This window comes from Canis aureus, chromosome 15 (genome assembly GCF_053574225.1).
Source record: "Canis aureus isolate CA01 chromosome 15, VMU_Caureus_v.1.0, whole genome shotgun sequence".
NCBI classification, from domain to species: Eukaryota; Metazoa; Chordata; class Mammalia; order Carnivora; family Canidae; genus Canis; species Canis aureus.
Window position 1 is genome coordinate 60,461,663 of NC_135625.1, and position 26,047 is coordinate 60,487,709.

The 26,047-nt window shown below is 48.8% G+C and overlaps 1 protein-coding gene across 1 annotated transcript in view; it reads left to right on the top strand.

Moving 5' to 3' along the window:
- Positions 1 to 26,047, top strand: part of TMEM178B (transmembrane protein 178B) — a 343,102-nt gene that overhangs the window by 93,437 nt on the left and 223,618 nt on the right. The window contains exon 2 of the mRNA XM_077850173.1: positions 17,949 to 18,062. Coding sequence (XP_077706299.1) covers positions 17,949 to 18,062 — 114 coding nt within the window. The remainder of the gene's footprint in view (positions 1 to 17,948; positions 18,063 to 26,047) is intronic.

Consider the following 26,047-nt stretch of genomic DNA (forward strand, 5'->3'; position numbering starts at 1 on the left):
AACCCATAAGGCCTTCCATATCCATTTGTAACGAGCTGCCTTTTTAAAAATGCTGTATTGCCTTCCGTTCTGTAGATATACCATAATTTATTTAGCCAGTCTCCTCTCAATGGAAATTTAGGTTGCTCTTGTAAGCAAAGTGGCAATGAATAACCTTGTACATATGTCATTTCACACCTGTGAGGCTGTCTCTCCCAGATAAATTACTAAAAGTGGAATTTCTGGGTCAAATCAAGCCTTTGTAACTTTTAAAGATATTGATGAATTGCCCTCTGGAGAGATTATACAAAATTTATACTCCAGCACCAACCCAAGAGTGTGTTGTGTCTATTTCCCCCACACCTCCCTTCATAGTGTGTGATCAAACTCAGACCTTTAGCCAGAATTGGGTTGTTGAAAATGCCATCTCAGTGCCAATTTAATTTATTGGTCTCTCTCTTTGAGTATTCTTGGTCATCTTTCTGTGTGTTTAAGCTGCACCTGTAGGTATGTGAGTGGTCTGTTCATGTTTTCGTCATTTTAAAATTGGATTGTTGGTCTTTTTACTAGTGATGTGTAGGTACTTTTTATGTATGAGGGAAATCAGTCCTTTGTGATTTGAGTTGCAAACTGTCTTGATTTTGCTTATGGTGGGTTTTGCTGTGCACAAATTTTTGGTATTTTTAATTTAATTGTATTTATTTATTCATGATAGACCTAGAGAGAGGCAGAGACACAGGCAGAGGGAGAAGCAGGCTCCATGCAGGGAGCCCGACGTGGGACTTGATCCCGAGTCTCCAGGATCACGTCCTGGGCTGAAGGCAGCGCTAAACCACTGAGGCACCCAGGCTGCCCGATTTTTGTGTTTTTACATAGTCAAACTTCTCAATTGTTTTCTCTCAGGGATTTTGTATTACAGTTATAAAGGCTTTCTTTCTCTACGGCTACCAAAGTGTTTTCTCCTGGCTTCTTCTAGTACTTTTATGAACTTTGCAAACAAATATTTGATCTACTTGGGATTTAATCCTGGTTTAAGTGTAAAAATATGCCTTCAATTTAATTTTTACCCAGTGTTTTGAATACTATTTATAAATAAGCCATCTTTTTCCTACTGACTTGAGATGCCACCATTACGGTGCTTTGGACTGAACTGAGTCACTCCAGAGTTCAGATGATGAAGCCCTAACCTCCCATGTGACTTTATTTGGAGATAGGGCCTTCAGGAGGTCATTGATGTGAAATGAGGCCATAAAAGTGGGGCCCTAATTGGATAGAACTGGTGTGTTCCTCTAAGACTCCAGTCCCTTCTCTCTTCCTGCCCTCCCGCTCCGTGCCTTACAGAGGAGAGGCCATGTGAGGATAGAGCAAGGCAGTCAGGAGGAGAAGTCTTCTCAGAAACCAGCCCTGGCAGGGCGCCTGGGCAGCTCAGTCCGTTAAGCATCTGCCTTTGGCTTAGGTGGGGGTCCTGGGGTCCTGGGATTGAGTCCTGCTCAAGAGCAGGGAGCCTGTTTCTCTCTCTCTCTCTCTCATGAATAAATAAATTTAAAAATCTTAAAGAAAGAAAGAAACCAGCCCTGGCACCTTGATCTTAGACTTAGTTTCCAGATTGTGAAAAAAATGTATGTTTGTTATATAAGCAGTCCTGTCCAGAGTGTCCTGTCATGGCAGCCTGTCCTAATACGTGCCATTTAAAAATACACATGTGTTACAGGCTGACCGTGGATTTATGAGTTCTCGTTCAGTCCTTCTGTCCAATCATATTGCTCACCAACTAGGCAATAGGGGTGACTGGGGTGGTGGTGGGGAGAGTCAGGGCCTCTAAAGCCTAGAGAGTCAGAGGGACATGCGGGGAAAATTCATGGAGAAAGAAGGTAGTAGGGAGAGCCTGAGATAAGCTGAGACTGTAGAAGCATTAAAGACACCTCTCAGGGTGTTGTTTGGGAGAAAGGGGGTCGAGGTGGGGGCAGAGCCCTAGGTGACACTGCCTGGGAAGGGCAGGATAGGGGTGGCTGGTCCAGCAGAAGGATGCAGCAAGACCACCTTCTGGCCATCCTGGGAGCTAACGAGGCTGGACTGGAAGGCCAGAGACAGAGAATGGGAGCTCTTTGTGTGCTATTCTTCATTCCCAGGGGTTTATTTCACTGTCTTGGTGGTTCAGTGTCCTCATACCCGCTCTCAAACCCTAGGCTCCTCACAGTCTCCTTCTATTCCCAAAACATCGCTGTGATGTGCACTTGGAGCACCAGCTCTCTGGGATGGTGTCTTATTATTTATTTTCATTTAGAAAATCTTAAAATTTTTAAAAAAGATTTTACTTAAATATTTGAGAGTGAGTGAGAGAGCAAGCGAGCCCGTACAAGCCCAGGGAGAGGCAGAAATCGGCTCCCCATGGAGCAGGGAGTCCAACGCAGGGCTGTTTTCACTTAGAAAATTTTGTAGTCCATCTTCTTGAAGCAAGGAAAATGTAAGTGAATAGAAATTTCTCCAACAATAGCTGCATGTGCCCTCTCTGAGCCATTCCATCCTCACCCTGCCCCTGCCTCTCTGATGACAGCTTAGATTTGGATTTGCCTTGGGGTTCCTCTGCCTCCAGCCCCCTCTTTGGAGCGCTCCTACTCTCACCTCTGCCTCCTGGATCCTGGGTCCCCCCCTCCCTTCCGAAAGCCTCCTTGCCAGGCTGGTGCTGTACCGGTTCTGTTTCATGGCAGTGAGTGGAGCAGTTCCCAGGGGCCTTGCAAAACCATGTAAGAGCTGGCTGTTTGTCTGTACCCAACGCTGTGCCTCCGTGCTGGCTGCTGATGTCACTGAAGCCCTGAATGTGAAACCTGGGCGGCCCAGGAGCCACGTTCACCGCACTTAGAGCATTTAGGGCGGCGTCGGGCAGCCTCTCAGGGAGCAGGGTGCTCCGTGAGGATGATGTGCTCTTCTCTGCTCGCTCGGTTTGGATGCCTTGGGTCCCAGAGGGCATCCACTATCCACCTCTTTGCTTCTGTGCTCTGAAAGTTGGAAAGCGGTTTGGCTCCACTGCAGCGGAGGCGCCAGCTCCACGCGTGGGGAGCATGGCACTGCCACCTGTCCTTGCAGGAGCAGATGAATTGCAAGGACTAGGCTGTCTATGCAGCCTGGAAGGGCTTCACATGTGTCCTTCTCGTCTATGCCTGTGGCTGTACTCGGACAACCATGACAGCTCCTGCCTGAGTGCTCCCCTCGGTACTCTGGCCCCAACCCCAGTGACCCCCGTGGGACCCCAGCAGACTGGCTCTGGAGCATTGTGCTCCCATGGAGTCGGCCGTGGACTTGTCACATGCTGGCTGGCCCCAGGCTCCCCCTGCAAGCCCCATGTTCTGCACCCCTGCCAGGCCTGAAGAACACGGTCCTCCTGCTCTCCCCAGCCTTGCCTGATGTCCTCTGCCACCCGTGAGCTTCCCTCCTCTCCTCCGGTACCCAGCACTGCTCACTGCGTCCTGTGTTCCCCTGTGCTTTCCCTGGTCTTCCTCTCTCTGTCAGACTTGACATCCATCTCTGCAGGGCCAGCCCCTGTGTGCACCGGTGGGGGGGTGAGTGGGGCTTGCAGGTGGCGAGTGAGCTGCTCGGAGGAGGAGAAGATGAGCTGGAGGTGAGCCAGGGCCCCCGGGAGGGTCTCCCGCTGGTAAAGCTTGGGTAATGTGCCTTTGAGTTTTGTTAAGGTAACAGGTGGTTTTCTTATTGAAATGTGATTATGTTCTTTCTCATGGGGTCTCCACAGACTGTATTTTATGGGAGGAAAAACTGGAAATACAAAGACTACAGATGCTGTAGGTGTAACTCTACGTTCTGTTTTTTATTCAGCATTATATTTTGAGGACTCTGTCTCCATTTATACAGTTCTAGGTGATTCATTTAAACCCTGGTAGACTGTCCATCATGTGAATATAACCATGTTTTATTTTTCTGTCTAATCGATGGACCTTTAGGTTAATCAGTGCTATATGAACATCCTTGTGCACTTCTCTTCCTTGCACACATAGGCAGGAGTTTGTCCAGGGGTCATAATCTTGGCCATAGGGCATATGCATCTTCAGCTTACTTGATTTATACACCTGACAACTTTCTGAAAGCTTCTTTCCCTCTAGGCTCCTCCTGCCTTGATATTCGCTGACTCTGTTGGCTTCTTACTATTTTGATTGGAAGGTGGGATGTGGGGTAGCATTTCTAAAAGTAAAATTCCATCTCGGCTTCACCCATGATCATCAGGTTAGGGCCAGGGGACACTTGTTCAGCTGAGAGCTATCCTCCTCACAGGACCCAGGTTTGTCCTCCCTGGCTACGTTCCTGGTTATGGGTGGTCAAACTCTACTTGGTGCTGTGCAGTCGGAGCGATGCCTCTGTGGTTGTCAGTGAGAGTCTCGTAGATGAGTGGGGCAGATGGGTTTGAGAAGGTCCCTGCTGTAACCAGTGTTAGAGGTGACTGGCAGTGGGGGCTGGAGGGGGGCAGTGGCCTTAGTCCTTGAGGCAGGAGCAAGGTGGTAGGATATAACCAGGGTTGGAGCCTATGAAGAAATGCCCTGAGCTGGGGTAGGGGTAGGGCACATGCCACAGCCTGGCTGAGAAAGTACACAAGGCAGGAAGAAGATGAGAGGCTGGCAGCTTGTCTCCTAGGGCATGCATTTCTTTTGCAAAAACATATCAGATAGGTAGTTACTTCAGGTCTTAAAAAACTTACCTGGCATCTGACACATATAATAAATCTGCATCTTATGTGGATATAGTATGGCCGAAGGCATTACGATAACAATTATGGAGAGCCTACATGGTACCAGGCGCTATGTGCTTTACCTATATTAATTCACTGAATTCTCACCTTGCCCCTAAGGGGTAGATATTTGCATCCTATTCCTTTAAAGTGGAGGCACAGAGGGCTTCATTAATTTGGCCACTGTCCTACACCCACAGGGTCTCAAAGCCAGGACTTCACCCCAGGCAGGCTGGCTCCAGGGCCAGGCTCTCGACTGCAGTAGTGCTGTCGGATGCAGCACGGAAGAGCAAACACTCTTCTTTTCATACCTGGGTTTGAGTTTTAGTTCAACTAGTGAGTCAGGCAGAGTTAACACTGAACATCTCTAATCTAGCCAAGCCATTTAACGTAAACAAGGAAATAGTCAATTTGGTAAATAGAGGTAATAAAGAAAAACATAATTCATTGGGGCTTTCTGCCTCTGTTCTGTGATCTTTGGTTTCCATTCAGTTTTTAGGTAAGGCACACAACAGGGTGAAGAGTAAAATCATTAATCATCTGGGTTTGGTTTCTTACCTACAACCCTGCTTCTTCCAATCTTGCCCCAAACACATACGTTCTTTCACACGGATACCCAGGGACACACACACACACACACACACACACACACACACAATCTCTCCATCTCTGAATTAACTGGTAAAGAAAATCAGGATTATATAACTCCCATTTCAAATGAAAACCAGAAAACTCTGTAATCTGGATTTTTTTTTCCCCCTGGCTGAAATCAGACCTTTATTTAGCTGTTTAGAAACATCTGGGCAGCTGTCGAAGTTCTTTTATCTGGTTCGGCCTGTAGGAAATGACTGGCCTTTGGCCTTCGGGAGATGCGCACTGAGGGTGGCAGGCCCACCGTCGCCAGAAAAGCTACCCCAGAGTCTTTGTCCCACGTATCTGATCCTGGACCCCACATCTGAGCAGCAATGACGGAGAAAGGTAGAGCCGTCTTTGCTGTGGCATCTGTAATTTTGGTGACTCATGAACGATCATCTTTTCTCTGAAGGAGCAGGAATGAAGAATTTCCGACTAGTTTATCTTCTCACTGTCCCTCCCCTTTAGGACAACTGCCTGATGCTGGATCCTTAATTTAAAGAAAATGGATGTTTCCCTCTGGCCTGAGAGCCGGGGATTCTTATCAAAAGTGACATTTAAAAAAGTGCCAGACTGGCCTCCTCCCTCTTTCCTGCCCATCCTTCATCACTCCTGCCTGTCTCCATCACTGTCTCCCCATCTCCAGATCTGTCTCCACTTCCCAGGTCCCCGGAGAGAAAGCATGAGCTCATTGTTTTCCGGTGAAAAACCAGACTTGGTCTCCTTCTCGCCTCATTTGTCTGTCAGAGCCTGGAGATTGATGATCCTCCCACCAGCTGAAACCGCCTGGAGGAGCTGCGGCCTCCTGCGCAGGGTGTCTGTGCCCTGGGGGGGGGGGGGGTGGCATGGCGAGGGCAGTGGCGGCTTGGGGCTCTGAACTTTCTAGAAGGTTATTAGGACTGTGATGGGAATAAGGGAGTTAGGTTATTTACTACACCCTCAATGGTAATTTAAAGCCATACCTCACCTTCTTCTTTCCCAAGCAGCCTCTTTGAAGCTGGAAAACACGTGAGCAAATGAGGGGAAAAGCACCAGCCAGACCTTTACAGGGAAGATGGGTGGTGTGGGGCAAGCACAACGACCCCTCGTTCTTTCTTTCCTTTCGTGAGGGAGTTACTATGTAATGACATTTAAAAGTGTCTCCTTTAAAACCTGCTAAAAGGGGCACCTGGGTGGCTCTGTCAATTAAGCGTCTGCCTTCGGCTCAGGTCATGATCCACGGGTCCTGAGATCAAGCCCCACGTTGGGCTCTCTGCTCAACGGGGAGCCTGCTTCTCCCTCTCCTGCTTGTGCTCTCATCCTCTCTCTCTCTCTCTCTCTGTGTCTATCTCTCTCTGTCAAGTAAAAGAAAAACCTTAAACCTGCTAAAAGATGTAGAGATGGGGGAAATGGCATTCAGAATCTAGGAATGTAGAAATTAGGATAAAAAATGTTGTAGATCCTGCAAAAGGTAAGGTGCCCTTTAGCACAGAAGGTTATGAGGTTTTAGATGCTGTTTAGATGTTAGTCAAGAGAATAGTCACTTGATAAATTAATGGACAGGGGCTGGGGAGCAAATGGAGCTGGAAAGAGGAGTGGGAGCTGTGCTCAGGGGGGAGGTTGGGGATCACAGACCTCGGTTGTGATAGGAGAGGTGCACGGTGGTCCCCCAGCAGGGAGGCCTCCCTTCCTGTTCTCAGTTGGAGTGTGAGCACCAGATGATAAGGGACAGGGAGGAGCACAGGGAGGTGGTTTCTCCAGGAAGGTCGTCCTGTTTGCCAAAGGGGACCGGACCCTCAGACGTGGTACCCAGAGTGCTGTGAGCCTGGAGGTAGGAGTGTAGTGTCCCGATTTTTTTCAATAAAGGAGAAGACCGTCTGGATTCTGTGAACACAGACGAGCAGCTGAGCTAGAGGGAGATCTGGAAAACTGTCCAAAGGGCTTATTAAACAGATGGCGGGTGAGTGATCAGCAAGGAAACTCTGATGTCGAGGGCCCAAACAGCCCACGCCAAGCTGGCCTCGTCCCCTTTCTGGACATGCTCCTTGGACAGGTTGATGGGATGAATGATATCCAGGTGGACGAGATGGGTGGGGGGTGGGCCTGGAGGTGGGCGGATCAGGGGTGTGAATTCCTAGCAGGCCCAACAGTCCTACCCAAATAGTTTTCTCTTAATGGTCTGATTTCTGGTCACAAAGGAACTTGTGTGTGTGTGTGTGTGTGTGTGCGCGCACGTGCAGAGTTCTTTCTTTAACGCTGCCCTGTTGAGGGCTGTTAGCAGTGGCTTGGATGGGGATGGCTTGGTCATGAAACATCATGTGGGACAGATAGCTTAATTCATGGAATGACAAGATCACAATCCAAGAATTTCTTCAGGGGCTTGAACAAATGTGAGATCTCGCAGGAGGTAACCAAAATACAGAAAGACCAAACAATGAGAAAAGGCAGTTGCCCAAGCGTATGCTGGCTTAACCGTCTCACTGGAGGAAAGTGCTAGCGTGTTGTCCCTTGTGTGACCAGCCCTGTGATGTGGTCGCCCGTGCAGCTCCCAGGGAACCAGGCCACTGTGGTTATTGCTGTGGCTCCCAGACCAGGGACTGTGTGGTCCCACGGGTTTGCACAGGCCTCACTGTGGGAGGGTGGAACTGGGACGGGCTTTGACATCCCCTGAACCTCGAGGGTGACCAGTGTCGTGCTGGGTTTTGTGACCGTGTGGGTGTGGAAGCCGGAGGTGCTCAGGTGGAAGGAAAGGTGACTTGGGGTGGGGAGGGGCAGAGGGACAGTCTCAACATACTTCTGGGCCGTGGTGTGGGAGCAGGAGGTGTGTCCCAGGGACATAACTGATAGTGGTGCGCGTGTCTACTGGTGCTCACTGGAGCGGGCGTTCGGTTGGCTCACTTAGCCTCATCAGTCCTGGGGGGGGAGTGCTATTATCTGCCTTTGGCCTTTGAGGATGTGAGGCTCTGAGGGCTTGGGTACCTTGCCCCAGCTCCTGCTGGTAAGGGGCTCGTCCTGGGAGTGGGGACGAGGATAAAGGAGCACACGTGGACACCTCTTAAGTTCCCCTCCCCTGTGGCTGGGGGCTCTCCACCCTCCAGCTCATTAGGGTAACTTTGGAAGCCAACACTCTGTCTTACTCCGATAAGAGCAGCAAGGCGTGTAGCTGCTGGAAATCCCTGTAAATGGAAAAGTTTGCTTCATTTGTTTCTGATACAAAACCTCAGAGGGTCTCTTTCTGAAGAACTTGGCTTTCCATAATGTGTCTTTGCGTGTACGGTGTAAGGTGGGCTGGCCCTTCCCTGTGCCACGCAACAGCTTTGTGTTCCTGGGCAGCATACCTTTCTAAGCCTCTCTGTCCTCATCGGCAAAATGATAACCGGACTTAATTTTCAGGATTAAATGAGATAATGCACGATGAAGTGCTTGGTGCCTTACCCAATAGACGGAGAGCATGCATTAACCGTAAGCCGTTGTTACAACGAATAGCAATAGTTCGCAGCGGCGTTTTGGCCATGGGGAGGACAGAGATGAAAAACACCAGCACCTCTTTCTCAAAGCTCTTACCACAGGTGGAAATACGGGACTTCTATGCACCCCAGTGTGTGACAGTATAGGCAGCCGAAGGTGTTCGGGCACAGGGTGAGGGGTGCTGGCGGTGAGGAGCAGGATTGTTGAGGGTGAAATGCCCCATGTGTGAGTCAGCAGAGCCCCCTGAACGCTGCTCCTAAACCGTGCTGTGCACACAGACGTTAAAAGGCCATGCCAGTGCCACCAGCATAAAAACAAAGCACACAAAGTGGAAAGCATTTGAAAGCATTAAAAATAAAAACCTAACACTTTCCCTCTGTATGAAGAAAACCCTTTCTGGCTGGGCCTGCAGCAGCTATCAGCCTGGCAAATCCTTGGGCTCAGAACATCTGGGAGGAGCAGAAGGTGCTAAGAGGAGCCTGGGGGGGGGGAGGGGGGGTTTCTTGAAATATGCTTTTGTGAAGAGCTGCCCCTTAGGTAGGGAGAGCTCTTGCCAGCATTGCCTTTCCCAGTCCTGTCGCCCTTCTGCCCCACTTGCAGACAGGGTTAGGAGGGTGGGGATCCCAGCTGGCCTGCCCCCCTTGCACCCCTGGAGCATTGTTGGCTTGCTTCCCTGCTCTTTCATCAGGGACATGGTGTGGCTTCTAATCTTAAAACTCACTCTTGGGGCTGCCCAAGTATTCAACAGTGATAATACTAAAAAATCTGAGGATGGCTTTCCCGACTGGCTACAGGGAAGGTTCCCTTCCTTCTCTCCCTGTTAGGATGTCATTTTAGCTTTTTTTTTTTTTAATGGCCTTTCAAGAAGAGATGAGGTTTAAGACTTAAAGCATTAACTACATTTCATGTTTGTTTGTTTTTAAATGTTGGTTTTTCAGTTCTTTTCCCCATGTGTTTCTATTTTCTACTTAATCTTTCCATGTACTAAGCACAGAGCACAGGCCTCAGGCTAAAAGGGAGGACTAGAGGTGGTCAGCCCCCCAGGAAGGGGGTGGTGAGCCTGGGGTGGCAGGCTGAGGCCGAGGTGGGCCAGTCGGCCAACCCCGGTGTTCTGGGCGCTGGTGGTGTTCTCACTGAGGAAAAGGAGTGAGCTTCCTCCCTTCTTTCTTCCTTCACAGACAAATGTATGGAGTTCCCTCCACATATAGGGCACAGGGCTGTGATATAGTCCTCGTTCCCAGTGGACCCTTGGAAGGCAGGGAGCCACGACACCTGTGCTGAGAGCCCCTGGCTTTCCTCCTTGCCAGCCGAGGGGTCCTGGGCAGGACCTTGGTCGGTCTACACTGTCTCCTCCCCCAGTCAGGGGGCCATCACTAGGACGTGCCCCTCCTCGGGTTGCTGTGGGATGGCCTGGGAGACAACAGGACCTTTGGCACGTGCCAAGGGCATAGAACAGACTTTGAAAGAAGGAGCTCTGGGATCCCTGGGTGGCTCAGTGGTTTAGCGCCTGCCTTTGGTCCAGGGCACCATCCTGGAGACCCGGGATCGAGTCCCACGTCGGGCTCCTGGCATGGAGCCTGCTTCTCCCTCTGCCTGTGTCTCTGCCTCTCTCTCTCTCTCTATCATGAATAAATAAATAAAATCTTTAAAAAAAAAAAAAAAAAAAAAAAAGGAGCTCTGCACTGAGGGAAGTGCATGGGCCCTCCGCAGTGGTCCTGGAGTCCACCGTGCCTTAGGATGCTGGAGTCTCGAGAGGAAGAGAAGGTGAAGGTGGAGAGCACAGAAGCTGAAAAGGAAAGAGAGGAGCCTGCCTGCAGCAACAGGCGCCCTGCAGGGTAACCCCACAATGTACGTTGGACCGGTGCCTTTTACTTGGTACCATCCATGCTGTTTTTGGGTGTATAAACCACCCACCATCCCTCCGCTGCTCTAGAGCATCCTCCTCTGGCCTCCCTGGCCCAGTCCAGCCTAGACGGGAACCTTGGGGCAGTGCTGAGCTGCCTGCTGCCCTGAACCTCACGGGTGGTCCTAGGGGTCATCTTCTGAGTAATTGTGCAGAGCATGCCTTGTGCTGCTCCCCCTGGGGCTCAGGCACCTGCTCCCTGGCTCTCACGCCCTTGGTGGAGGGTTGCTCTCTCTACCCCCACCCCCCCTTCTTCTCTTGTAGGCTGCTGCCTGGTGTGGACTGAGTAGCTTTAGAAAGTGTGTTGAGGCAGGGGGATGTGCAGGCTGCTGTCAGCTTTCCCGAGAGTGCCTGTCGCAGCTGCCATGGGAACCCAAGGTGCCCTCAATGGGCCCAGAGGCCTTGCTCTGGTTCCGTCCACAAAGATCCAAGTTTATTTCACGGCATGGTGCAAACTCAGCTCCCAGATACACATTTGACCCCAGTGGTGCTTTGCTGGGAGCTCCCAGACATGGTTTCAGAGGGGAGGCCAGCAAATACCCCGAGCCAACCACTTCATTGACCTTACAGATCATTTGATCAAGAAACAGACCCTGATCTCCATTCTTCATTTATCCAGATGTATATGGAAGGCTTGCTGTGCACCAAATGCTCACCTGGCCCCCGGGGGAGAAATGTGTAAACAAGAGAGGTGGTTTCTGGTTGTGATGAACTCACAACTCAGTGGTAGGAACTGCTCTTGAATAAAAAAGGATTTTTGGGTCAAAGGAGTCTGGGAAAGTCTGCCTGCCATAACCAGTCCTTTCTGGGGTGGCTGGTGAAGGGGAGTCACAATGTTCATTTAAAAACTCTTCAAGTCTGGCAATAAGTAAATCATTTAAATATTTAACCCAATGTTTCCTAAGTACACTTGACTATCACATACCCAACCTGACTCCTGATACTTTTTTAATTGAAAATAAAAGTTTTATTGAAATACAACTGACATCTAATATTGTGTTAGTCCAAGATGTACAATGTGTTGATTTGGTACATGTGTATACTGAGAAACGATTGCCACAGTTAAGCCAGGGGAACATTCATCACCTCATGTAGTTGCCAGTTTTTTTCTTCTGATGAGAACCTTTAAGATCTTCAAATATACATTATTAACTCTAGTGACTATGCTGTACATTATGTCTCCCGAACTGTTTTTATAGCTGGGATATTACCTTTGGACTATGTTCACTCAATTCCCCTACCACGGACTCCCTCTGCCTCTGGCAACCACCAGTCTGTTCTGTTTCTGTGTGTTCAGGGTTTCTAGAATCCACACATAAGGGAGATTTTACAATATTTGTCTTTCTCTGGCTTCACTTAGCGTAATGCTTTGAAGGTCCATTGATGTTGTTGCAGATGACAGGATTTCCTTTTTTTTTAATGACTGAATGATATTCTACTGTTATACACACACACACACACACACAAACACACTCACCCTCCCACATTTTCTTGATCTGTTCATCCACTGATGGGCACTTAGGTTGTTTCCATGTCTTGGCTGTTGTGCATAATGCTCCTGTGAGCATGGGTGTGCAGATGTCTCTTCAAGATAGTGATTTGATTTCAAGGGTGGCTGGGTGGCTTACTTGGTTAAGCATCTGCTTTCAGCTTAGAGCATGATCCCGGGGTCCTGGGATTGAGCCCCGTGTGGGGCTCCCCGCTCAGCGGGGAGTCTGCTTCTCATGCCCCCTGCTTGTACTCTCTTGTTCTCTTTCTCTCTCAAATAAAAAAATAGTAAAAAAAAGATGGTGATTTCAGGGGTGCCTGACTGGCTTAGTTGATGAAGGACCCCAAGATCTCTGAGTTTTGAGTTTAAACCCCATGTTGGGCATAGAGATTACCTAACATAAAATTTTAAAAAAATGATTCATACAAAAGGTAATGATTCCATTTCTTCCAAATGCATACCTATAAATGGGATTGCTGGATCATATGGTAGTACTATTTTTAATTTTCAGGGGAACCACCATACTGTTTTCCATAGTGGTTGCACCAATCAATCTATTTTCAACATGAGGGTTGGGGGAGTTCCTGTGTCCTCATTTTTTTTTTTTCCTTCAGGGCCCACCCTGTAAAGCTGTGGGTTTGCCTTTGCACACGCCCATCCCCTCCCTTGATGGATCCTTCATGCCCTTCCCAGCTGCTCTTTTCTCCAGGAGCCCCGGGAAGGAAGGGGACTTCAGAATCTTAATTCTGAAGTCCCCTTAGAACTTAGGTATTAGGGACTTAGGTATTAGGGACTCCGTGCTACCCATTTGAACTTATTTAAAGGGCAGCCCCTTTTAAAGCTTTAATAGGGCAGTATTTGATCCAAAGGAACAACTCTGTAATGGAAGAATTGGAAGTGCTATGACACCTGTTCAGGGAAGAGAATTTTCGATGGAGTGGGGGGCGGGTCCCAGGGCTGCCTCTCAAATCACTTTGCCTAAGAAGACTCCTCCTTAATATATATAAGCCTTCCATAAGTGTTTCGGAAACCAGGTCTCGCCAATAGCAGATGCACAGGAGAGGAAAACTGCTTACTGGTGGTGTTGTATGACTAGAATCCAGAATTCAGGGTTTGTGTGCCGTCTCTGCCTCTCCCTTCCCTGGTCAGCCTCCTAGGGTTATCAAGTGCAGAAATTTCTCTCTCGTTATATGTATAAATCTATGTATTTATGCATAAAATGTATGTGTCCTGATGTAGACCGTGGTTGCTAATGTTATTTCCAACTTGCTTTGGTCTTTCCCCCTTGGAGTAAGTAAGTGGTCTTAAAGGCAGCAGTTGAGAGTAATAACTAATAAACACTAACTGTGTGTAAAGACCACACTGAGGACTTCATGTGAGTTATCACACTTAGGCCTTGGGTTCTAAAGGATTTGAGATGGGGAAAAAGGATGGCAGTGGTCTCCCACTCTTCCTTGTCCCTGGATCTTTGGGGGGGGGGTGGAGGGGAGGAGGAGCTAGCTGGCATTGGAATAGGGGAGAACAGGAGTGATGCCTTTAGAAGGAGAGAGGGCCAGGGAGATAGAAGACGAGCAAGGGGCGGGGGGAGAGGGACAAAAGGGAAGTGAGCTGGATGCCTGTGTTTGCCCCTTGGATCACCCCCCCCCCCCCCCCGCCTTGCACCTGCTCTCTGCGTCTGAGCTCCTCTACCTCTTCCAGCATCTCGTGGGTTCAGCTTCTAGGGGACGGAGGAGCGACAGGTTGCGTGTTTATTCCTGGTCACCGCATCACAGGCTGGCTGTGACCTGTGCCCCAGGTCATATCACCCCTCTCCATGCGGCCATTCTTGGTTCTGGCCTCTGTGCCTCCGTCTCTCCAGGCTTGGGGTTAAACCATCTTCTTCTGCCACCAGCCCTAGGTCCCTGCCCCACCCATTGCTGACCTCTACACCTTGGGCTCGGCTTTGTAAATTTTCTGTTTTTGAAACCCTTCTTAGCTACCCATGTGAGCCGGAGCCTGACGTGGGTCACCAGCTAGGAAGGCAGAGCACAGATGAAGGCTTAGTGTCCTCCCTTCTGAGGGTGCCCCCACCCTATCCAGGCTGAGGTCTCTGGGCCACGAACACAGGAGTCCCTCTTTCCGGGGAAGGCCATGGGCTTCTCTACTGCCTCTCAGGTGGCCCCTCTGGATCGTTGCAGGAAAACCTATTCGTCTCAGGAAGCCACGTTCTGGGCACATGAATTTGGAGCCCAGATGGTGCCTGTATTTACAAAAGCCCAGCACACTGACAGGACCTGCAGACACATGGATAAATATTTTGCCTTTCTTCTGAGGCAATATTTGAGTCTTTCAAATTTAATTGCTGTCAAAGACAGGATGCTTGCATCCCCAAGGCAAAGCAAATAGCGAGGCCTCCAGCGGGGCTGCGGCGGCAGCTTCAGCCAGGCTCTCTGGCCGATCACCTGCGGTGCCAAGTGTCAGGTGGCTGGGTGGGCTGGGGCTGAGGGAGCTGACCGCAGCCTGCCTGGAACCCGTGGCCACTTGCTGAGTTTGTTTTGAGCCTGAAAGAACCTGATCTCAGCCAAGACATCAGATCCTTTTCTCAGACATCAGTGATGGGCATCAGTCTGGCCATTTCTAGTGAGGTCTTGCCAGGTGTCTCTGAAGCTGAGTCCAGCACAACTTGCTCGACTACACGTGTTCAAGTAGCTGCTGGTGGTATTCTTGATATAATTCTCTACCTTTTATATTTTCCTCTCCTTTTTCTTCTTAAAACCCAGAAACATGGACCTGGTTGCCCCTTGGATTACATTTATAAAGTACAGTGAGAGGCTGTTCTGTGCCTATATATATATATATATTTTTTTCCCCCTTCCTCACTGTGATCAAATAAGCCTCTCCCTACATTGTCTTATAGGAAAAACGTATTTGCTGGAGGCTGAGTTCTGCAGCCATCACCTTTTATTCCTTTTATTCTGATTTGCCTCAATTATTTTAGTCCCTTGCACAGCACAGAAGCAGTTGGATGCCTTGTCCACCGTGGTTTTTACAGAGGACGCCTCCTATCATTCATCCCTTTCCTGAAAGCACATGTTACTGGTGCTCACCCTGTGCTGGGAGCCAGGGAGACCGAGATGAATGGATAAGACCAGTCCCTGCCCTTGAGAAACTCATAATCTAGTGGGGGAGTGAGGCGTGTAAACAGATAAATCACAGCCCATTGGTGTGCTTGCCGCAGTAGGGCAGGAGCACGGGGAGAGGGAGGAGGGACCTCGCCGAACCAGTACTTTCCTCTGTTGCAGGGCACAGTCCACGTTGCAGGGAAGGCTCTGCCGAGGAGCTGCCGTTTTGGCCACTTCTTAGGAGGGTTAGGTGTGCATCAGGTGAAGAAAAATAGGGAGGAGCCTAGGTGCAGAGTCCTGATGGATATGGCCTATTCCGGGAAGGGTAGGGGAGGGCCACCTGGCTGGGACTTCCCACCTGAAGATTGTGACATTTATCCTGTGTGTAAAGGAGACCACAGTTTCCTTTCTGGAATACAGTCCATGCAGCAGTATATGGAGGGTGTCCTGGCCGAGGGAGGCTCTGGTCAGACGCTTCTGTGTTCTGCTCCTGGCACTGCTGTTTCCTTGGGCAAGTCACCCAATCTTTTTGAACCTCCATTTTCTCATTTGTGAAATATGATCACAGTGTGCTGATGGTCCTAGGAACACCTGCTTAATTGGGTCATATGAAGGATTAAGTAAGACCATATCCATGACAGGGTTCTCTGTCCTTGGGATAAGTATAGGACATGCAGGGTTACAAGTGGATTGGGAATGTTGGCTCCTTCCTTGGGAGGCTGACAGGGCCCAGGCATCCGCATCTGTTTATCCCGGGGAGCTTTGCACACATCTCTTCCGTGTGTGCTGTGACAGGAGTGAAGTTGGAAACTGTTGGTTTATGAAGCACTTGTCAAGTATTTCCTACAAGTTAGTCCTCCTTATATATGGCTGTTTGTTGAGATGGGTCATTGTATGCACACAACTACTTAAGAGGGCGAGGACACAGAGGATGGGCTGGCCTCCAGAGACATTTCTGAGGTAGAACTGACAGGATTTGGTGACCATTTGGATTTCAGGGAGGAGGGGCCTCCCCTAGGGGGCGGGAGGCATTGGAGATGCCCAGGGATTGATTATGTTCTAGACCACTTGGGAGGAAGTGATGCTATTCATGGAGAATGTTAGAGCACGTGGGTTTAGGGTATGAACATGAGCTGAGATGGTCTGATGGATGGAGGACTTTTCTAAGAAGCATAGCAAGTTAGGGAAAAAGGAAGACCTGGTAGGGATATGGTCAGGGGGCAATGCTGGGGACATTTGGGACATTTATAGGCTAAGGGGACAGAGGCACAGGAGATTTAAAATTAAGGTGCGTCTAACGCTTTCTTCAAACTTTGCCTCTTTGGGCAGTGTCTGTCCTATTGGAGGAGTGTCTGCCAATAACTGGCAGTAGGGCAGTTATCCAGATATGATTTACAAGAAGGCATCAGTTTCATGAGAGGTACTGTCTAAATTACTGCACTCTACCCATTGCCAGGTTCCCTGCTGACAGTGAGCCAGGGGTCAAACGATTCAATCAGGTGCCACCACTTATAAATTGAAAATCAGTGGGGTGCAAAATGGATTACCATCCAAATCCATTCAGGTGCAAAACCAAATTTTAAATCCCCTAACCTTTAAAAATCACTTCTTTCTTGATTCTTTACCATCCCCTGGTACTGAGTTTTAATTCTCCCCAGATGTGCAAGCATCAGCAGACATGCGTGTAGGAGACCAAAAGTAACAAAGAAGAACTCCTAATTGGTCCTTCCTTTTGGAATTTGGAAACATGGTGGATTTCTGAATTAATACATTGATAATTTGTTAGACTCTCGGGGGCAGTGGTTCTCAAACTTGGGAGTACAACATAATCACCTGGAGCGCTTATTAAAAATTCAGATTATAGGCTCTGTCTCTGAGTTTCTGATGCAGCAGATCTGGGATTAGGCCTAGGAAATGACATTTCTAGCAAGTTCCCAGAGGATGCTGTTGGTTCCTGGACCACACTTTGAGAAACTCTGCTCTAAGATAGAGGAGTACTTTAATAAGTTAGTAATTCATGCTTTGCCAGTCAAATTACCAGTCAAATTACCAGTATTGGATCAGGTGCTGAGTATGTTAAGGGGCTTGAGTGTCACCCGAGTCCCCCCCACCCCCACCCCACCCCGTGCGCCAAGAAGCCTGAGAAGGGGCTGGTTCAAGGAGATAGATGTTGATTTGGGTGCTTTGTGCTCAGGTGATGTTAGGGTGTAGGATGGGGAAAAGAGAAGATGCCCCTTTGGTTCACCCATTCCACAAGGCACAAATGACCTCATGGAGGCCAGAGCCTGTTCTGTATTGGTCCATGGGTACAAACTGTTCATGTCTTCCATCATTTGAAAGTTGATTTTCTTAAGGTTAAACAAGCACAGGCACTACTTTCTTAGCAAGCTGCTATCAGCCTAAACTTTGGCTCATCTCCTCTTTGAATGATGCCAGAGAGGTATTTTTCTATTTAAATTGATGGTGTTTGACTTTAGTTCTACTCTCCTGAGAGGAGACATTACCTTTTGAAAAGTCGAAGTTATTGCCTTGTATAAACCATAGGTGTCACCAGGCCCAATAGGAAACAAGTCTTTTTCCTTAGGACAGAAAAATGGATCCCAGAAACTGCCCAGACATGGTTCCTGCCTCATTAACATTCGGTTTCTTGTCTCTCTTTGCCAGGAGAAATTGAGCGATGCACGTACATCAAATACCACTACTCCTCAGCCACCATCCCCAGGAACCTCACTTTCAACATCACGAAGACCATCCGTCAGGATGAGTGGCATGCCCTTCGTAAGTACACCTGAGTTTTTTTCTTGGGCGGTGACTTTTGGAGGTCACGGAGGTTTGGGCGCCCATCAACAGCTTGGTCTGAATGGATGGATGTGCCTCGTAGGCCTATGGACAGTTTCAGAGCACGATAGCAGTCCCTTGGTGTCAGTGCCTGTGGGTCAGATTGTCTCCGCTGGCCTTGATCGCATTAGATTTAAAGAGCTTGCTTCTAAAATTAAAAACAGGGGTGCCTGGCCAGCTCAGTTTGTAGAGCATGGGACTCTTGATCTTGGGGTAATGAGTTCAAGCCCCACATTGGGATGGAAAGCCTACCTTAAAAACACAAATAAAGGCAACAGATAAATGTAATATTAAAAAAAAAAAAACAAATTAAAAAAAAAAAAAGCAAAAACAAGTAAGTAACAGACAATGACTGATAATCTTGCTTTGTTACCTGGGCAGACATTTAAGATTTCACCTACCTAATGAAACCAGCCCCTGGGATCTGACTTCAGCGTGTGTCTCCAGTTGCTTGGAGTATTATCGTGGCAACCTATAAATCCCTCGTGTCATCCTTTGTATGGGGTGAGGCCAGCTGGGGTTGTAGGCTACATAGCATTGGGAGTTTGCATCTGGGTGGGTGGCCAAGAGGTAGGAGCTCCTCCTCTGCTTACATGTTTCTGTTTCCCTGAGAATGAGAATCTTTGGGACCTGGTTCACGCGTGATTGCTTCACAGAGGTCAGAATGTCTGCCTCCAAAGGTTAGGGAGTTTCCTGGTCAGGGACCCTCAAAAACTTCCATGATAAGAGGATGACTTCATGAGCAAGCAGAGTTAGTTGGCCATTTTTATTTTTCTGTCCCATGGGGATGTCCTGCTCATCCGTGTCAGGGAAGCTGTCCTTCGATGCTGACTCAGTTCTTCACAGGGACACGTGCCGTTCCGATTTGTCTCTGTTCCATTTATCAGTTCTTTCTTGTTGTTGTCCCCCCACAATAGTGTCTGTTACGGGGCTAAAATTCAGTTTACATTGATAGGCGGTGGTGGTGGTGGTGGTGTCTTTTATTGTTTGTTAAATCTTTTGTCAATTTTGAAGAAAGTTGAAAACCTCTTTCTTCCCTTTATTGTTGCCTAGTTAGGTTTTGCTTGCATATGGGATCCATAGGGTATCTTCCCATTGTTTTTTTGGCCTTAGTCAAACAACCATGGCTTGAGGTGGTGGGAGGTAAGGGAGGCGAGTAAAATTAAAACAGAGCAATGATTCATTGGCTGGGGGGAAAGGAGGGGAAGATTGTGACCAGGTGTCTGGATGATTGTTACTGCCACTAGCCTGAAATGAGGGCAGGTGTCAGTGAGTGAGGAAGGCATTAACCAAATTGTTGCCTTCGGGCTTTGACATCACTAGAGACGCTCACCAGAACATGGGGACAGAGCTAATGTTCCAAGTGCATTCCCATGTACTAGATGTTGAGCTGGGCTTATACATACTAATTTAACTTAGTTATTTTTTAAAAGATTTTATTTATTTATTCATGAGAGACACAGAGAGAAGCAAAGATATAGGCAGAGGGAGAAGCAAGCCCCCCGCGGGGAGCCTGATGCGGGACTGGATTCCAGGACCCTAGGATCACGCCCTGAGCCAAAGGCTGATGCTCCACCACTGAGCCACCCAGGGCCTTACTTATTTGACTTTAATGTGAGACTTGCCTTAGAGATAGTAGTAATCAGGGTTATTAATTTTTTTCGGAGGTAGACATTTAAGGAGCCAAATGCATAAATACTTGAAAATGACTACTTCTTTCCCACATTACATTGATCTACTGAAGCCCACAGTGAATGTTCAGGATTGGTGATAAGCCTTGCCGAGTAACCACTTAAGTATAACGTAAATTATGGGGGTCGTAACAGAATCTAAGAAGGAAGAAGTGATTGGCATAGCTTCAGTTCATATTTACTCAATTCAACCAAAGGTACTGTGCTTTTCTGTGTACCAGGCACATAGTGGATTCTGAGGCCACAGGGAACTCTTTCAAAGAGCTCACACCTGGAGGTGGAGGTGGGTGGGGGAGGGGAAGGACACCCTCACAAAGCAAATAATTATAAGGCAACGTGATAATTACAATATAGTATAATTGTTCCAAGCAATTAAGATAGTTTGTGAAAGTTTTTCAGCAAGGAGAATTAGCGTAAATGGCACAGATGCATTTCAAGGGAAACCAGTTATTTCAATAGAATGCTATTGGCTGCCCAGAGTAGATGCCTGGAATGCAAATAGATTACCTATTGCAGCATCCCTGTTACATGGTGTTGGCAAAGATGAAGAGAGGAGGCCAACGCTAAGATTTGTGGAATCTTCTTTGACTCCAGCACCTCTGGGGTCCTTGTTCTGAAACAAGGTGCCTTTGGGTTCTGCAGATTGTAGTGTGCAGCTTATGCTTGTGAATTGGGGTGCTGACGGATCTCTATTTTTAACTGATGAAAGCTATCTGGGTGACTGATGGGCAAAGGTTTTTGGCATCCCATGGTGGGTGAAGTGTAGGATACTCTTTGGTGAGGGATTTATCTGCCTGTTTCACAAAGTGGCCTAATGGGCTATTATTAAGCAGGCCGAGAACATTTGCCACTCCTGTCATTGATGATAGCTATTTTTAGCCAGAGGGCAGGTGAGCATCTGTCACATCTGAAGTTGGTGCTAAGTGTAATTGGCAGTGCTGCCATAATAGGGAAGGATAGTAAATGTCGATTTTAATTTGCAAAGGTCAGATATTGATATTAGCTGGGAAGTGGGCTCATGAGTCCACTTTTAAAATAAAGTAGAAACTACAAAGACTAACAAACCCCTGTGATCAAGCTTTGGAAATTAAAAAAAAAAATCAGATTCTGATTTGAGAATTCTATACTCTTTAATACTGTAAATGAAAAAAAATAAATTAAAAAAATACTGCAAATGAGATCAAATCCATTTGACACCAGGTTGATTATCATTTTGAAATTTGACTATAATATCTTACATTCTATAATTTTTTTTAAAGATTTTATTTATTTATTCATGAGAGGCACAGATTGAGAGAGAGAGGCAGAGACACAGGCAGAGGGAGAAGCAGGCTCCTTGCAGGGAGCCCAACGCGGGACTCAATCCCAGGTCTCCAGGATCACACCCCGGGCTGAAGGCGGCTCTAAACCACTGGGCACTGGGGCTGCCCTATAATTTTTCTTAATAGATAATATTTGTCAAAGGCCTGAAATTAATCTCCTCTTCCCCAAAATGACTGGTAAATATTTCACACTTTGGTTAAAGTGAGGTTAAACCTTTTTCATCGGGGATTTGCCATGTGGTCATCACCCCTTGACGTGGGGGCAATTTATTTTCAAATGGGAAAAGCACAATTTGGTTTAAAACTGTGCTATGGTTTCTGAACAGTTAACACCACCAGTGGGAGGCTTAACTGTTTGGCTGAGAGCTCATTCGCTTTATGGTCAAGTGCATAGTAGGCAAAAGAATAAAATTATTTGTAGGTCACTAGGCTTATAAATCCAAGTGTAAAGAGATAATAACCACCTTGGGGAATATAGGACAGAGACCCAGATGTGTGTGTGTGTGTGTGTGAGTGTGAGTGTGTCTGTGTGTGTTTGGGGTGGTCTCTGAGGTTCGGATGCTGGCTTGTCCGAGTGACTTACTGGCAGGGTTTACCCAGGCTGGGTGGCGATTGCTGGTGAGGTACTGTGTGTGCTTGTTGTCCTCCCACCCCGCCCCTGGCCAGAGCTTCCTGGGAGAAGGTGGCACTTCTCCAGAGCTGGCACTGGGCCTTCACTCCACCCAGGCGTGGTGGCTTTCGGCCCCAGGCAGCCCACCTGCCATCCTGTCTCTCCACTTCCTCCCATTAGGTTCCAGTGACCCCGGAACCTAATTGTCCAGCCCCCGTGGGTCCCGGGTGCTCCACACTTCTGCCCCAGATCCTCCTGGCCCCACCATCACTGGAGCAGGACAGCAGATGTTGCTGGGCCAGTGAGGATGGGATGATGGCTACAGGAGATGAGCTCAGCTAGTGCCACTCTCCAGGTGGGTTGTCTGGTTTAATATGTTGCATGTGACAAAATCAGATGAGCAGCGGTGAGGGGAAGCAGGCTGGCACTGCGGTGGCCCCTGAAACAGTACCACTTCCTCTTCTCTCTAGAAAATGTACCCACAGACTTCTCATGCTCTGTAGCTCCATCTGAGTTTGCAGCCCTTGTTGGGAGAATTCTGTGTCCTCCTGCCACCTCCGAGGGCCCCTGAGGCCTTCCCAGGTGGCTCTGCCTTTGCTCTCTGTGCCATTGGCATCCCTTCAGCATGCCCTTTCGGTATGGCTGGAGGCCTGCGTGTGGCCATTGGCCCAGCAAGGGGAGATGGCAGAGAGGGGATCCTGGGTGGCCCATGGTAGGGCCTGGGGAACCAGGAGGCTGAGAAAGCAGGGTCTGGGAGGACCACCCCCAAGAGATCAGTGCTTCTGCAAGGAGCTGGCACAGAGTGGAGCTGCATCAGACGACCCCAGGGAGGCTGGCTGGTGGCATCGAGGAGGAGCTTGCCTGGGGGTCGCCGGGTAGGCATCCATAGAAGGTGCAAGAAGGGTACCCGTTCTTACCCTCTGATATCAGCTTTACTGCTGCAGAGTTTCCCGCAGGATCTGAGCCGTAGGACTCCTGAGTCGCTGCTCTTGGGCACTCTGGATTTTTCATTCCACTTGGCGTTTTCAGGATGGAGGTTACAGCTCACAGTTGATTGCCCCTGGCAGCGGGAACCAGGGAGCTGGGACTCCACTTCCCTGCAATCAGATCCTTTCCCTTATCTCTCAAGAGGCTGAGAGCCAAGAAAGCTAGAGTTATTTATTTATTATTATTTTTTTTAAAGCCTCCTTCTGTCAAGACTGAAAGTTCAGTTAATTAGATTGGATGGTCACAAGGCACATTTCCAGCTGGCCAGGGAGGGAAAGAGGAGGGGAGGATTGATCCCCCTCTCTGACATCCTTGCTCCCCCGTCCTCCTGAGGGCGCTCCTTCAACAGCACACAAACACACTCACACTGTACCTCTGGAGACTGGGATCCAAGAAATAAGATCTGTGGTTAAAGAGGGCGAGGAGGGGAGGGCCACAGGTGTAGAGGAGACCGACAGACAGATGGAGCCTGAGACTTGAAAGAAGCAAGGACAGTTCAGTGGATGTGCTGAAAGGAGAAGAAATCAAAATCCAGGAGTTTCTGGTCTAACATAGACCCTTGAATGACACACCTGGCTCCCTGGCCCCAAGCTTGAGGCTGCCCTCAGCAGGGGGCCTGTAGGCTAGCTCAGTTTTGGGGATCCAGCCCCCACCCAGGCTGGTGTGGTGAGAAGCTACGTCTGTCCTGCTGCTCTGTCGGGCATCTCAGTGCAGAACACTTGCGTTACCCTGCTTGGCCAAGCCCTACCTGGTCCCCTCCTCTGGCCTTTTCCACAACCTCTCCTCTTTCCATAATTCGCACATCCTGCCCCTGGACCCTGGTCTCCCTCGTGCTGCTGACTCTGTAGCTACCCCCAGGTCCTGCCCACGTCTTGTGCCATAGGCTCCCGTTTGCTCTTCCCCGCTGGCCTCGGCCCTCTGGACTTGGATTTATGTTGGTTCCTTGTGTAATGGCATTTGCCTTTTCCTTTCCCACTGGACTGCCCTGGCAGCTCTCGGACCAGCCTATTCATCTACCCTCTGGACTTTCCTTCCATTCAGACCTCTGAGCTCCAAGCTTGGTTTTCTGGTCCCTCCTTCCCAGGCCATCCCTGGTCACTACAAGGTGGATGTGGTGGACCAAGGGGCTTGGGATGAAAATAAAATAACAGCAATTATCACAATGACAACTACATCTTTGTTCACATCCACTGTGATGCCCCTCAGAGGGTGGCTCGAGGTTTCCTCCTAGGAGCCCAGCCACAGTGTTCCAGCTCCTTTGCAGACAAAGTAACGGAGCCAGGGAGGAAGGGGCTGCCTAGGGGTCCCACCTTGGTTGGCCTCTTTTGAATCTGAAACTCAGAATCCAGGTCTGAACTCCAGCGGACTGCCTCCAGCTATTTTTTTCCTTTCTGTTTCTGGCTGCTGTTATGTAAAACAGCCTAATGAAGTAAACATCCCAGACATTAGAAGCTCAGGTCCCCTGCAGTGTCAGCCATTTCCCTTCCTCTGAATCCGCATCAGACCCCAGCCCGTGTGAGGCTCTCACTGTGTGCAATCTGTTGCGAGCTGCCTCTTGCTTGCAAGACTGGCATCCGTGGGGGTCATGCCTAGCAAGAAACCGTCCCCAGAACTGCAAAAACTTGGTAACATAGGAACTCAATCATCAGGGCAACACCGTATGTCACTTGGTGTCCTAAAGTCTTTGCTATTTTTTGCAAACCATCTTTGTCTCTCTGCCCCGCCCGGTCCTTATGGGGAGTGTTGTAAACTTTTGGGGTTACTTGCGGGCTGCTCTGTGCCTGTCCTCCTAGAGCTCCCGTGGTTTTTCTGCAGCAAGCCAGGCGGAGGACACAAACCCCCTGTAATGTGCCTTTGCACCTGTACCGGCCCTTGCAGCAGTGACTCCTGCCAGCACACACCTTTTCTTCATGGCTTCCCCTGCCTGTCAAAAATTTGATGAACTTGTTTGGTGCGAAGGTGTTCATGTCTTCTTGGATTACTTCCCCGGATCGCATTTAAAATTTTTTTTTTTTTTCCGAAAGACCCAACCCAAAGGGATGACCGTTGAAGTGGTTAAAGGTAGCGGTAGTGTGGAGATCCTTAAAATGATCGTGTGCTCTCACTCCCGCCTACTTAGTGGCTGGCCTGGCTAGGGGTGGGATGGGGATGGAGTGGATGGGACAGGGGTTTATTTTTGAGATGACCTCAGGACTGGGAAAGAAGGAAGCCTGGAGTAAAAGGTGGAGTGGAGTAGGATACAAACCTTTCTGTTAAAGGCGTGCAGATGACCTATGTACTGAAGCCAACCTGAGAACCCCCATGTTGGTGTAATTGCGGTTTTTAACCGCAGTTCGTCTGAACGTGCTGGTCCAAGTTCGTGCTGGGAATTAGTTGGAAGTCTGGCCTAGAGGCATTCTCTCAGCCTCTGCAGATTGGAAGTTGTTTTCTTCTGGCCGAGGATAGTGATACAGACACCACCAAGGAGAACGGGGCACAACTCCACTGGCATCCTTCGCCCATGTGTTCATTCTCTCATTCAATATTGATGGAGAAGCTCTACATTAGGTGCTGGAGGGGCTATTAAAAGGTATTCTGCTTTCCAAATTGGGTGATATATTTCCAGGTGCCAACCTGGCAAGGGATCAAACTGCTTGTTGTGTACTGTTTATTGACTACCCATAGTGTGCAGGCTAATGCTACTGACGTGCCCACATCATGGCCCTCGAACTCCACACTTGAGTCGGCAAGAATTCATTGTAGAGGGCCTAAAAGCAAAATATCAGCCCAAACTACTCTGTCACTGAGGCATGGCCTGTTTTTGTTTTTGTTTTTTTTTTTTTTTTTTTTTTGTTGTTGTTGTTGTTTCACAGCAAGGGAGAAATGCGGAGGGTCTAGGATCTGCCTGTTGGCCTCTCTGGGGAAACTGTCCTGGCTCTGGATGTTGAATAGGAAGCTCAGTGTGACTTATGATTCTTCTTTCCAACAGCTAAGATGATCAGCACTCACTGTCCAGGCGAACTTTACAGTCGTTGGGGGAGGAACGACACCAGAAGCTGAGTATTCCAGTGAGCAGGGACAGCTCAGCAACAGTGCAAGTGGGTGAGGCATAGGATAGTCTGGGCAGCAGACACTTGTCATTGAGGCAATGGGTCAGTAGGTATGAATATCGTGGGTGCTTCTCTGGGGATTCAGGACTACAGTGATCCAACTCTACATGCCCCACCTCTACAGAAAGTTGAGTGTGTTAGGGAGTTCGAAGAAGGAATAGAGACTAGTGCCTGAGCAAAGCCCACTTTTAAGATCTGGGATACACAGGTCAAGGGTGTCACGCCT